The 14,613-nt window shown below is 42.6% G+C and overlaps 1 protein-coding gene across 9 annotated transcripts in view; it reads right to left on the bottom strand.

Moving 5' to 3' along the window:
- Positions 1 to 14,613, bottom strand: part of Zhx3 (zinc fingers and homeoboxes 3) — a 120,286-nt gene that overhangs the window by 19,549 nt on the left and 86,124 nt on the right. For all 9 annotated transcript variants that reach the window (XR_009057719.1, XR_009057718.1, XR_009057720.1 and 6 more), the window contains one exon: positions 326 to 3,317. Coding sequence is in view for 6 of the 9 variants with exons in the window: in XM_057780689.1 (XP_057636672.1) it covers positions 326 to 3,179 (2,854 nt within the window). In the remaining 3 variants the exon portion in view is untranslated. The remainder of the gene's footprint in view (positions 1 to 325; positions 3,318 to 14,613) is intronic.

Raw genomic sequence — 14,613 nt, 5'->3', positions numbered from 1 at the left:
CTCAGATGACATCTTAATCAATACTAAGAAATGGCTAAAAGAGTGTGAGTCCTTTTAAGTTCATTATGTCTCTCCCCTGCACTGATTTAAATAAAAAACACCACCACAAATAAACACAGGAACCAAAACAAAAGTTCAGTTCTCAGCCTTTTACTTCTACGGCTTCTATTGCCAGCTGATCCCTGGGACTTACTCTTCAGGAATTAGTCTGGTTGCCGGTAGCCTTAGAGGCAACAGTACCTGCCACCTGTACGTACCCACTCTGTGCCTGCACCCTCCTTCAGATTCAGAGGAAGGTCATGCATGGATCCCACGAGCCCCTTACCGAGCTGACGTCCAGTCTGGGGACTCGAAGTGTCAAAGAGCTCTGAGCTGGCCTCAGGAGCACTTGGCTCCCATGATTCACTGTTTTCAGCCATCTCTGAATAGGCATCACCCAGCACTCTATGAACTGCCACAGGCTCTCCAGTTCCAGGGCCCTTGTCCTCACTGCTTGTATCTGCCACAGCCCGAGTCTCTTCACCCATTTTCTCAGCAAACCATTGCTTGACCTGCTGGGCACTCATCTGGGTCTTGTCACAGAGGGTCTGCAAGTCTTCCTCACACAGCATCTTGTGTGTCATGTAATAATCTTGCAGCAGCTCTCGGTTGCCAGGGGCAATGATGAGCAGACCTGGTGGGAAGTTGCCCCTCTTATAGTCTTCGTACCACTTGAGCTGGCCATTCTTCAGGGCATACCTGCTATCTCCGAACCAGCGTACCACCTCTGGCCGGGGCAGTCCTGTTTGGGCCATGATAGAGTCATAGTCCTGGTTGCTTGGCCACTGTGTCTGGACAAAGAGCTGCCGTAGCAAGTGGCGTTGCTGTGCTGTCTTTTTGTAGCTCACTTTGCCTGGTGGCTGTTCTACTAGCTTGTTCAAGCCATCTTCCTCGGGCTCACAGACACCCAGCCCTGGAAGCTCATTCTTGCCACTGGCTTCAGTGACCCGCAGGTTCTTGAGGTTGATTTTGATGGGGCTGACCTTCCGCTCTGCCAAGGTATGGCTAAGAAACATTTCAGGAGAGCCATTTTCACCAGGAACCCTCAGCTCACTGGCCAACTCTTCATCTCCACCCTCATCCTCAGCACCCTCCTCCTCCTGAGGTACCTGCCCATCAGTCTTCTTGGTCTCGTCAGCATTTACTTTTTTCCGCCTCTCTGAGAACCAGCCGTCAATTTCCCTTCGGGTCATTTTGGTTTCACTTCTCAGGCGGTCCAGCTCTTCCTCAGGGGGAAGCGGGTTTTGTGCAAAGCTGCTCTCCAGCACTCGCAGCTGCTCTGGGGCTCTCTCTTTGTATTTGGTTGGCGTGAAGTCTGGGGTCTGGTGCCAAGATTGTCGTTTGGTGGCAGGGTGGCTTGCTAGTGAGGTTGCTGTTGGGATACAGGTCACTTCTGGAACTTTGGATGACAGGGAGAAGGGCACCTCTGGCACAGGGTCAATGAGAACAGGGCCATGCTCACCAGGCATCATGGCCCTGGAGCCCTTAAGGTTCCGGCAGTGGTATCTCCGGTCACTGAACCACTTCCGCACCTCTCTGGTACTGAGGCCCGTCACTTTGGTCAGGTGTTCTACTTCACTCTGCCCAGGGAACTGGTTCCGACAGAAGCTTCCTTTCAGAGCTGACAGCTGTTCGTGAGACTTCTTGTTTTTGTAGATGCTTGCATCAAGGAAGGCTTGGGAAGTTATGCTGGGGCATGCTGTGAGGAGTGACTGGGCTGCATTGACTACCTTTACAGCTGATGCTGTATTTGAACACACGGTGTTGATGGGTGCCACAGATGGCTTGGGAACAGATGCAGTTGTCAGAGGGAGAGACGAGCTTGATGCCTGTAACCCATTGGCCATCAATGGCTGAGTGACCAGGAGGCCCCCTGCTGTGCCCTCTGGCTGTCCCACAACATGGCCTGGGAGAGTGGCCTGGATGAGATGCTGTACATTGCCGGTACTGGCAACAAGGGGGGTGTTTAGCACTGTGATAGTGGGTTGAGGCACAGACTGGATGACTGTATTGAACATCTTTTTCCGGGCATCTTCAATCTCCTCAGGAGACCAGCTGATTCCCTGCTTCAGCCTCTGGGCTGTGAACCAGATCTTAAGCTGTTCTTCTGGATACTTGGTCACTACAGTCAAGTAACAGAGCTCAGCTTTGGTTGGGTAGGGGAATTTGTGGAAGGAGTTCTTCAGAAAGCTGTTGGAGTCCATAGCTGCATTGTACGTTGGGATGCTGCTCAGGGGGATCATGACTTTCGGAAGGGCCTTGGATGTGGGTAGGGGCTGGTGGGTATGGTGCTGGGCATGTACTGGGGGCTGCTGCTGGAGGGAGAGGAATTGTGCTATACCAGCTGGCAGTACTGGCACTGTTCCTATCAGGGGCCCATTGGCAGCATGAGTGGGCTTTGAGGAGCTAGCAGGTGCCTGACTGACTGGAGCTGCCCCATTGGTGAAAGTGTGGTCCCCCTCTTTAACCTCTGCCTCCCCAGCCAATGGCTTTGGCAAGGCCTCACCCACAGGCTGATTGGGAGCATTTTCTTTAAGCATATGAATTTTCTTGGCTTCAGCTTTGCCTTTCATTATCTTCATGATTGGTGTCTTGGTAATAATGATCTCAGCCTGTCCATCAGTCCCGGCAGTAGTAGACTCACTTGCTAGGTCAGATGTGCTAGTGTTCTCGGGGACATTCTGTTCCACCACTACATGATTGTCTGGCCTGGTCACATTCCACAAAAAGCTGGCTTCCCCTGAGTGACACTTGGCATTGTGTAAGGAAAGCCCCTCAGGGGTTTTTGCCAGGAAACTGCAACCTGTACATATAAAATGTGGGTCTTTATTAAAGTCTGTGTGCTCTGAGTTCATATGCCCTACAAACTGGGTCATGTCCTGGGACCTGAAGTCACAGTCTTTACAGGAATACACATAGCCATCCAAAGTGCTCCGGTGCCCATTTGCCAGGTTAGAGCCATCAGTGATGCTGGAGTTTGGGGCTGCCTCGCTGCTGGCATCAGGGGTCTCTGAGGGAAGATCCTTCTGGGGACCTTCAGGCAAAGTTTCCACAGGCTGGGCCTCTGTGCTAGCACCTTGCAGCACCACGGTCTTAACTGGGATCATGCATGGGGTGGTGGACTTCCTCTTACTGGCCATGGTGACAATCACTCTGGGTGATCAGCAGGCAAGCAGGGCCTTGCAGTACAAATTTCAGCTACTCCATGAGGGCCTGAGAAGTGCTTCTAAAGGTGGCTTTATCAGTTATTTGCAGAAAGCTTCTTTTCCTTGTTAAGCCTGAGAGAAAGAAAAACTATGATAAAGATCTTGCAGTCTGTGAATCTGTTTCTCAGGTCACTACTCATATACCCACTGCTCGCTTACTATCTTATGGGTCTTTTCACAAGAAGCTCATGCATGTGCTTCTTAGCTGTGAGTTCCTTGATGTGGGCTTCTCCTATGTATGCTGTGATTACCGTTAATGAATAAAGAAACTGCTTTGGACCTATAGCAGGGCATAACTTAGGTAGGTGGGGAAAACCAAACTGAATGCGGGGAGAAAGAAAGGTGGAGTTAGAGAGAAGCCATGGAGCCCTGCCAGAGATAGATGTAGAAACTTTTCCCGGTAAGCCAAAGTCACGTGGAGATACACAGATTAACAGAAATGGGTTAAATTAATATGTAAGAGCTAGCTAATAAGAAACTACAGCAAATGGGCCAAGCAGTAATTTAATTAATATAGTTCCTGTGTGATTATTTCGGGGCTGAGCAGCTAGGAACCAAAAAGCAGCCTCACTCCTCACCAACATTCCTTGGAAGCTGTGCTAAGAATGAGCTGGGTTGTTTTGTATCATTTGATAAGCTTACATTATATAATTTTTGTTTCTTTTGTTCCCTTTTGCATTCAGTAACTCAGTTTATAAAAAAAAGGGGGGAAGGAAAATCACTCTCTTTGTATCTAAAAATTAATTGTGACCATTTTGGACTGAGAACAAAAGACCCATTGTAATTCTTGTTTAAACATTTAAGCCAACAAGGATTTTTCTTTTCATAGTCTTCCCACATACAAGAACATGAAAATGCCTCTGTCTCCTTCAAACCAGGCCCAGAGACCAAGTCAGTTTCATTCAGGCCTTGCCTTTCCTACCACCTGGATTCCCAACCAAAGCTGTGGTTCCTCCATGTACCTAGGACATTGTCACTTAGGTGAATTCATGGATCAGAGGGGTCAGGATACCCACATACTCAGTTTGGGTGCAGCAAATAAAAGGGAGGCCTCCTCTTAGATTCATGTAGTTACTCACAAGAATATACTTCCTTGTTTTGTATTTTTCATTTTTATTTCTTTTGTTCTTTGTTTGGTTGGTTTGGTTTTTTTGAGACAGGAATTATCTGTGTAGCCTTGACCGTCCTGGATGGAACTCAAATTTTGTAGACCAGGCCTTTTTTCATGTTAAAAAAAAAAAAATCCCCCAAAACAAAAAAACCTACTATTAAATCTTTGATGTGCTTGAAGTTAAACAGAGGGCTTACTTACATGTAAAGTAACTATAGTGCTATTTCAGGAGATACCCTGAGAAGGTGTCTCTGTCACCCTGCCCTGTTTGTTAACAGAGTCTTGCCATCAAGGCCTCCTCTTGAGGAGCCACATCCTGTCTCTGGTGTGCACTCTCTTGTTTCCAAGTGCTTTCTCTTCCTACTGATTCCTAGCTTACATCTATATTACATTTTCTTTCTAAAAGTCTGGCACATATATATATATATATATATATATATATATATATATATATATATATATACACACATATACATACATATATATACATACATATACATACACATACACATCACTATCGTTAACTTTCTAAACTATAAGTATAGTGATTCTTATATGAAATCAAAATTAGTATCAGTGTTTGGATTTGGTAGTTAAAATTTAAACATCTTGATTCAAATTCTTATTAAACAAAGATAATGAACTATTTTTTTGGCTGCTAAATCTAGCCTGATGATCATGATGATAAAAGTAACGAAAATTAAAAAGGCTGTGATAACACATACCCTTGTCACTGTTTCTACTACCAACCTACCAATGTCAGGAACAAAGTTACTGAATTTAATTACAATTATATCAATAGTACATGGAGTTTAAGAAATAATACTACCTAATAATAATTCAATATTTGTGTCTAAATATACACATTTTCAATCATAACAAATATATGTATTTCCTTTTACTCACACTATCACACATATTTTCATTGTATGGGTTTCATAATTAAAATGTTTGCTAACAGTCTAATAATGTACTACAATGGACTTAACTGAATCTTGTTTAGTGTCACATGAACTTCAACTGCCAATTCCTAGGGAGTCACTGTACAAGAATATCTCAGCTCATACAAAGTATTTTTCCTTCCATAAGTTATTTCCTGAGGGTAAGTGACCATAAATAGGTTTATTAGCTTATTTATATAGTACATAATTTCTAAGTTCCTTTAAATATAATTAGCAAATACTCTAAAGTGCTTTAACTAAGTGCCAAAAATAATAATGACACACAATTATGCTTCTCTAGTGAGCACATCAGCTTTTTGGATAAGTCATGGAAGGCCTCAGACAGAATCAAAGCACAAGTAAAAGAAGAAAATGACAGATCAACTGAGATTCACCAAAAGTAAAAATGGACTTAAATGGTCACTGTCAGTAAAGTTACAAGGTGTGGCTGGAAATGAAGATAGTGTTAGAACGCTTTCTGACATTCGTGAGGAGCTTTGAAAATAATATATCTGATAAGATATACCTGGTATATATATGAAGATATTTTACAACTTAAGAAAAAGACAATCTAGTTAAAAATGAATAAAGGATTTTGTCAGACTTTTCCCCAAAGACAAACAAATGAAGAGTAAGTACATTTAAAAGAGCTCAATGTTGTCAGAAGCTGTTCATTCATTTCCCGACCGCCCTGACTTGAAATAATCACACAGAAACTATATTATTTGTAATACTCTTTGGCCAATAGCTTAAGCATACTTTTAGCTACCTCTTATATCCCAAACTAACCCATTTTTATTAATCTGTGTATTGCCATGAGGTCATGGCCTATCGGCAAAGTTTTGGCAAGCTCCAGGGGAGGCGTCCTCTGGCGGTGGCTCCATGGCTTCTCGCTCACTCCACCTTTTTTTCCCAGCATTTAGTTTAGTTTTCCCACCTAGCTCTGCTCTGCTAAGCCACTGACTGAAACAGCTTTATTCATTAATCAATAAAAGCAAAACATAGACAGACTTTCCACACCACTCAGCATTGGCAAACATGGTGGTGCACATCTTTAATCCCAGCACTTGGGAAGCAGAGGCAGGTGGGTCTCTATGAGTTCAAAGTCTGTCTGGTCTACAAAGTGAGTTTCAGGACAACCAGAGCTACAGAGTGAGACCCTGTCTCAAAAAAAACAAAAAGAAAACTAATAATAAAATAAAAGTGCTCATCATCATTGGGAGCTGAGGAAAATAGATGAAAGCTACAGTGAGATTCCCTATACTGGGCCAGGACAACTACAGCCACACTGCAGAGAACAAATACTGGTAAGAATGGGAAGAAACTGGAACGTTCCCTGTTACTAACGTAAAAAAATGTAATGTAAAATGGTGTGGCTATTTTGAACAAAAGATTTTGGCAATTCTTAAAAAGCTACATATATAGTTGCTAAATTTATCCAGCAGTTACACTCCTGGACATATGTAAAAGAGAATGGACTGCCCACACAAAAGCACACACAACTTTACAATCCGCTCACTGTGGCATCCTTCCTAATGGTAACCGATAAACGGGTCAGTGGGTGAAACCTCCAGCTAGTAGAATATTTTTATGCCATAAAAGTTACTGGCATTTTTCTGAATTTTGTTTTACTCTTTTGAAGCATGATTTTGCTATATAGTTGGGCTGGAATTAAACTCATGATTCTGTCTCATCCTCTTATGTATTTGCCATGATATCTGACGGGGAGAGGTTTAATGCATACTGAAACATAATAAACCTGAAAAAATTATACTAAGTGAAAGAAAGATGGAGATCCATCAACTGGAAGATGCACCACCAGGCCGGGCGGTGGTGGCGCACGCCTTTAATCCCAGCACTCGGGAGGCAGAGGCAGGCGGATCTCTGTGAGTTCGAGACCAGCCTGGTCTACAAGAGCTAGTTCCAGGACAGGCTCCAAAACCACAGAGAAACCCTGTCTCGAAAAAACCAAAAAAAAAAAAAAAAAAAAGAAAAAAAAAAAAGATGCACCACCAGCTTGAAGAGAGCTTGAGCTCACCACAAGCCCAGACAGCCAGCAGAATTCAGTAGCAGATAATGCAGGACCTTGTCTCCATAACACAAATGCAAAAGCATAGGGCCAGTGCTGCTCTTTGTGATGAGGACTACTGGGTTTCATTGAGTAGCAGGTAAATAATGTCTCCAGCATTTTATTTAAAAAATCAGAGCAATAGTACAAGTAGGGGCAGGTACATGAGCATGTGTGTGTGTACGTGTGTGTGTGTGTACGTGTGTGAACTCCCAAGGTTGGCATCACATGTCTTCATTGTTAACATTCTACCTTTATATACCGAGACAGGGTTCCTTGCTAAACCTGGAGATTGCTGTTCTGGCTAGTCTGGCTAGCCAGCTTGCTCTAGGAATACCATCTCTACCTCCCGTATGATGTGATTACAGGCTGCTGCCACAGCCACCTACCTAGCTTTCATGTAGATTTTGGGAATCTGAACTCTGGTCTTCATGCTTGCATGACAAACGTTTTACTCAATAAGAAATTTGAGCAAGATGATTAAATACATTAGCAATATACATAAATCATAAATTTTCCCATATGACAGAAATGACTGGTTAGAGAAATGGAGGGAAAGTTCATTTACATTAACAATCAAAGCTCTAAAACTTTAACAATAAGCACAAAGCTTTAATAAAAACAAAAAAGGAAACCTAGTAAGAGCCAAAGCTTATACCTGAAATTAAAGATTCAGAACTATAGTGATAGCAGGACTTTCCAGAGCAATGTTGGATTTCAGTGGACTATAACCACAGTCGAGACATCACCAGACAAACGGTATAATCTAGGTGATGAGTATGTGGATGCTTTCCCTATGTCTTTCAATTTTTTCTCTTTGTTCAACGCTTTATTTTTAAAAGTGTTGGAGAGAAATGTCCTAAGAATTGTTCATGGAATTTGACAAACTGAATCAGAATTGTCCTTTCAAGAGAAAAGGTAAAGCTCTTCCGGTCGCAGGCGCTTCGGGAGCCGCTGATTACCGTCCAGCCATGGCCAAGTCCAAGAACCCACCACACACAACCAGTCCCGGAAATGGCACAGAAACGGCATCAAGAAACCCCGCTCACAAAGATACGAATCTCTCAAGGGGGTTGACCCCAAGTTCCTGAGGAACACGCGCTTTGCCAAGAAGCACAACAAGAAAGGCCTGAAGAAGATGCAGGCAAATAATGCAAAGGCCATGAGCGCACATGCGGAGGCCATCAAGGCCCTGGTGAAGCCCCAGGTGGTGAAGCCCAAGGTGCCAAAGGGCCCCAGCCACAAACTCACCCGTCTGGCTTCAATTGCTCACCCCAAGCTTGGGAAGCGGATTAGAAGCTACATGGCCAGGGGTTGTAGGCTCCAAAAAACAAAGCCCAAGGTTCAAGTCAAGGCAGAGGCCTCGGCTGCAGCTCAAGCTCCCAAAGGTGCCCAGCCCCCTGTGAAGGCCCCATAAAAAACGTCTCAGTCTGCCAATGTGAAGACAGATGGACTGGTGTGAACACCTACACAGTATTTGCAGATGTTCAGGACCTTATGCTGTTTTTACAAATAAACTTGAGGCAAGTTCTGTTAAGAGAGAGAGAGAGAGAGAGAGAGTAAAGAACAGCTTTACATTTTTGAGACAGAACAGTAAAAGGGTTTTTTTTTAACCAGAAACTGAAATTTAAAACTGAAAGACTAAAGAGGCATATTATGAAGATATTATAACAGATGAAGGGGTCATGAAGTTACTAATGATCAATATTAATGGATACTTTCAAGGGACTGAAGTACCTTAATTAATACAAGAAAATCCCTGAATGTCTGATCCCAAAAGTGCCATCCCACAGGCAAACAGAGAAACCAGCCAACAGCAGATACTCTCTCCTGATGCCTGGCCACAGGATGTGAGTGTCTGTGCTTCACTGTATCTCCTTGAAGTGAACACGAGTCAAAGAAGCCAATGTTTCCTTTCTTTTAAGTTATTTATTTCAGACTTTTGTCACAGCAACAGAAAGGCTAACAAATATATTTTATGCATGTGGGCTTTTATTCTTTTGTTTAACCTGTGTATGTATCTCTGTGTCTCTGTGTATACACACATATGTGTGGGGGTGCCCAAAGAGAACAGAAGAGGGCTGTGGATACCCAGAGCTGGAGTTATAGGAGGTTGTGAGCCATCTGATGTAAATGCTGAGAACCAATGTTGGGTCCTCTCAAAGATTAACAAGCACTCTTAACCACTGAGCCATCTCTTCAGGCCCTAGGTTACAGGGAGACTAAGCATGATTGTTGGTGGTCATTGGTTAGCAGTGGCTAGCACTGTAAACTACAACTATAAACACTGGATAAAATTCAAGGGTCTATCTCAAGACACTTGTAAAACATAAGATAAAGTAAAAAAAAAAAAAGAAGTCCAACTGTTCATGAAAATTAACAATCCTATGTCTTAAATCAAGATCCTTCATTGCCTTCTAGGCTATCATGGGCCTGCGTTTACCTGCCTTGCAAAGAGAAACAGCAGCTGCAGGTGTCTGTGGGAATCTGTAAACACTAGAGGGCTTGCTCTAGAGTCCTGCTTCCTGCACTTTCATCTGTAGAAACTTCTATAGAGCATATATTTTCCCTTTTCTTAGACAAGATGGCTCGCTCATGAGATAGATGATCCTTCCTTCTTAACCAAACAAAAATCAGCTCATCAAAATAATACTGCTGGCTGGGTGTGGTGATACATACCTTTAATTCCAGCACTTAGGAGGAGGAGGCAGGTGATTTCTGGGAGTTTGAGGCCACCCTTTTCTCTACATAGGGAGTTCCAAGACAGCCAGGTCTCAGCACAAATTCAAGTCAGACAAAAATCCCAGCACAGAAAAGGGGAAGTGAACACAAACTCCCACCCTTAACCAAGAAGCTGTTTGCAATTGATACCTGCTGGAAGAAGGAAAATTGAGCATTCTCTAGTGGAGTGACACTGGATCTATCAACCACACTACAGAAAGGCCCCACACTCAAGAATAGTTGGCCAACACAAAATGGAATCCATGACTTTGTATGCTCTTTTTGTTATGTTCTGCATATATCTCATATTTTCATAATAAAAATAAAAATTGAGCTGGGCAATGATGGCACACGCCTTTAATCCCAACACTCTGGAGGCAGAGACAGGCAGATCTCTATGAGTTCAAGGCCAGCCTGGTCTACAGAGTGAGTTCCAGGACAGTCAGGGCTATTACACAGAGAAACTCTGCCTCAAAAAACAAAACAAAAAATAAATAAAAATTTAAAAACCTGACATAAAAATTTGTATGATTAAGCAAAGCCTTTATATCAACTTCTAAAAACAGTTTTGTTTTAAATGTTTATCTTTCCTTTCCTGGAAATTACTAACTTTAGCCATGACAACCAGTGGGAAGGTGAGTAGTGGTATCTGGTTGTCATGGCTAAAGTTAGTAATTTCCAGGAAAGGAAAGATAAATGATGGCCGATTTGTGTAGGGTTTCCACACTACCAAGAAAACCAAGTTAATGACAATTCCACGATTTAAAAATCATGATACTCTCTCACTCTCCTATTCTATCCTCATTGCCTTCAGGGGATTATTACTGTTCCAACCCTCTTTTAACACTGAGAGGCTACTAAGCAAGAAGGGGGATAGGATATGCCTGCCTATCACAGCAGATCATTCTAAATCCATTTTCCTTTTAAGCTGCATTTACCCCGAATCTCTATTAAACAGCAAATATAGTCCCATTATTTTTATATTTCCTTCCAGGTGGCTCAAAGATTTTACAAACTGAATTAATTATTCCAGTGGGTTTGGGGGTAATAGTCATTCTTTTTTTTTTTTCCTTTTTTGTCATTTTTTACTTTTTCTCTCTTCTACTTTTCTTTTTAAAAAAGCATTAAAGGGTACCTTAGTGCTATTATTGTTGAAACACCATGACCAAATGTTACTTGAGGAGGGAAGGGTTTGTTTGGTTCATACTCACACATCATAGTCCATCACTGAAGAAAGTCATGACAGGAACTCAAACTGGGCAGGAACCTGGAAGCAGGAGCTAATGCAAAGGCTATGGAGAGTACTGCTCACTGGCTTGTTCCTCATGGCTTGCTCAGCCTGCTTTCTTACAGAACCCAGGACCACCAGCCCAGGAATAGTACCACCCACAATGGATTGGGCCCTCCCCATCAATCACTTATTAAGAAAATGCGCTACGGGCTTTGCTATAACCCATTCTTACAGAGGCAAGTTCTTGGTTGAGGCTCTCTTTTCTCTGATGACTCTAGCTTATGACAAATTCATATAAAACTAGCCAGTACAGTACCTATGTAGTCAATCCTACTTTTGTGGGTTTTGACTGGTTTTATTGCTTTGTAGCCTAAAAGAGGCTTAGGTGCTGAGGCTTCTTTCTCCTCCTCCCCGTTAAGCCACTTCAGTGCTCTAAGGTTCCTCAAAGATAGAACCAACTGCACACAGCAGCCCCAAAATGCCTTATTCGACTCTCAGTGCCTCCTTGTTCTGCTGCCTCCCAGGCCAGTAAACTGAACATAACTGTGATCCCGAAGAGTTCTGCGAAATGTGGAACTTTATCGATAAGGTATAGTTGGTCCCAATAGTTTGGCATAAGATCAGAGTGGATTTTGTAGACTTATCCTTGCTCTTAAGTCATAAGGGTGATCAACCTATTGAGTGGCATTTAATATTGGCTATCAAGAGACAACAGTAATTTCCTGATAAGATATTAACAGCATTCAAAGTACCACTCAAGAAGTGAACATTTATTTAAGTGTCTTAGGCCTTCATTTCCAGGCTGAACCCTGGGCTCTTACAATTTTTCCCCACGCTCAGGCCTGGAGCAGTGCCCTCTTTTGGATGATGGACCTGGAGCTTTATCAATAGAGAAGAAATTAAAAGGCTCAATAGCTTCCTTTCCTTTTTGACAAGTAGAATAAATTTAAAATTTGGCCTGTTGAGTTGACTTAAAAAGAAGAGAACCCAAATGACATTAGGAAGAACTTGGGAGCAAGCTTGAGTGGGAGCTGGTTTAATGATAAGAACTAAAAGACAAGGCTAGCTGACAACACCTGCAGGTGCTGACCCACTAGGTCACAGGACTGGGAAGGGAGGACTAAGGAGAAGCATAGGTTTGCTCCCTGATGAACTCTCATGTCTGCATTTGATGTGGGAGTGACTTTTTTTTTATCTATTTGTTGCTTTCATTGGTTAATTAATAAAAAAACTGCTTGGCTTAATAAGGCAAAATTCAGATAGGTGGAGTAAACAAAACAAAATGCTGAAAAAAGAAAGCCGAGTCAGTCAGTCACCATGATTCTCCCGCCGGACACAGACACAGGTTAAGATCCTCCCTGGTAAGCCACCAGCTCATGGTGCTATACAGAATATTAGAAATGGGTTAGATCAATATATAAGAGCTAGCCAATAAGAGGTTAAAACTAATGGGCCAAGCAGTGTTTAAAAAAATACAGTTTCCGTGTAATTATTTCGGGTAAAGCTAGCCGTGCGGGCGGCCAGGTGCCAGGAACTTAGCCCGCCGCTCTTATTACAACATGCATTGTTCACAGGTGCCAAGAGTCAGACACAACCTAATGTCCACTGACAAAGGAATAAAATAAAATAAAAGTGATGGATATAGAAAGTGAAATATTATTTACTCTTTAAAAGGAATGGCACTGCGATACAGTATTGCAACACAGAGGAACCCTGAGATAGTTGAGTGAAATGATTCAGACACAAGAAGGTCAGTATTTTTTGTACCTAAGTAAATTCCTTGTTAGTAGTATTGGTAAGATGATCAAGGTGCAGATTGCACGTAATTTTCATCTGCTTGAACTACATTCTGAAATAGAACTCATATGAGTTCATATGAATTATATTATGAGCCAATACAGATAGCACTGTAATTATTAGAATTCCTAACCCTATTCCTAGATCCAATTTATCCATGTATTTAATAACCAAAGACTATTGCTATATGTTAGGCATTGTGAACATGGTAGAATTCAAAGAGAGAAAAGGGCAGAAAGTCCAGAAGTGTTAGAAATGTATGCCTGAATACCCAAATGGTCTTATGATAAGATAATCCCAGTCTGCTCAGTCCAGCAGGGGTTCCTTAGCTTAATGGGTCACTTCACCCCATATTTCTCCTCTGGGAGGGAAAAATGAAACGGAAATTTGACACAGATATGGGGAGTAGTCATAGGAATAGCAAAATGGCAAACACAATTCCCATTAAATTCTCTTCTGGTTGGGCTGCATCTTGAGTGCTTTTTTTCGTTTCTATTGCCACATTCTGAAAAGATGTGCACAAATTTGAATGTGCTCAAAGGACTGAGGATACCACTTAGTGATAGTATGTGCTCAAAGAACTGGTCTCCTGAGAGACTGCAAAATGAACTGAGGGTGTTCACACTATAAAGACAGTTACTAAAGGGTGAGATAAGTCAAATATAGAAAGAGCTTGTTGGACATGTAGTAAACAGATAACTTATTCTGCACCTACAAGGGGAGATCAACTAAGACAGCAAACATCACATCTGGAATAAGCTCTGAGCCCTGGTGACACGAGTCATGTGGGAATATAGCTCTGAAGGCAGTCAGGCTTTGCACATTGATCCCTTCCTCCACACTGGGTGCTCCCGAGTCTCCTTAGAGATATGGCTTTAACTTGGAGGCAAACAAAGGTTATGTTTGGGTATTGCATCCTTAGGGGCAGTACCCATGCACAGCACTACAGAAGCTATCCCAAAAGTTTGACAGAGTTGATATTTGGGATGTAAAGGAGCCCCTCCCCCACCTAGTTTCCCATCTCAGTCACATATCTGGAATGGCCTTGGGCTGGACACCCCACTACCTGATTACTTTCTTTTTTTTAATTTATTTAACTTTCTTTTATGTGCATTGGTGTGAAGGTTTCAGATCCCCTGGAACTGGAGTTACAGAGAGTTGTGAGCTGCCGTGTGGGTGCTGGGTATTGAACCTGGGTCCTCTGGAAGAACAGTTAGTGCTCTTAACCACTGAGCCATCTTACACCAGCCCCCTATTACTTTTTTTTTTTTTTTGGTTTTTCGAGACAGGGTTTCTCTGTAGCTTTGGAGCCTGTCCTGGAACTCCCTTTGTAGACCAGGCTGGCCTCGAACTCACAGAGATCCGCCTGCCTCTGCCTCCCGAGTGCTGGGATTAAAGGCGTGCGCCACCACCGCCCGGCCCCTATTACTTTCTTATTTGTTATTTGTAACAACTAATAGTTTCTGGAAAATGTGTCATTTTAGAATTTAGTTAAACTT

This window comes from Chionomys nivalis, chromosome 9 (genome assembly GCF_950005125.1).
Source record: "Chionomys nivalis chromosome 9, mChiNiv1.1, whole genome shotgun sequence".
Classification (NCBI taxonomy): domain Eukaryota; kingdom Metazoa; phylum Chordata; class Mammalia; order Rodentia; family Cricetidae; genus Chionomys; species Chionomys nivalis.
The sequence above is the reverse complement of the archived record's forward strand: the minus strand, read 5'-3'. Positions and strand labels throughout refer to the sequence as shown.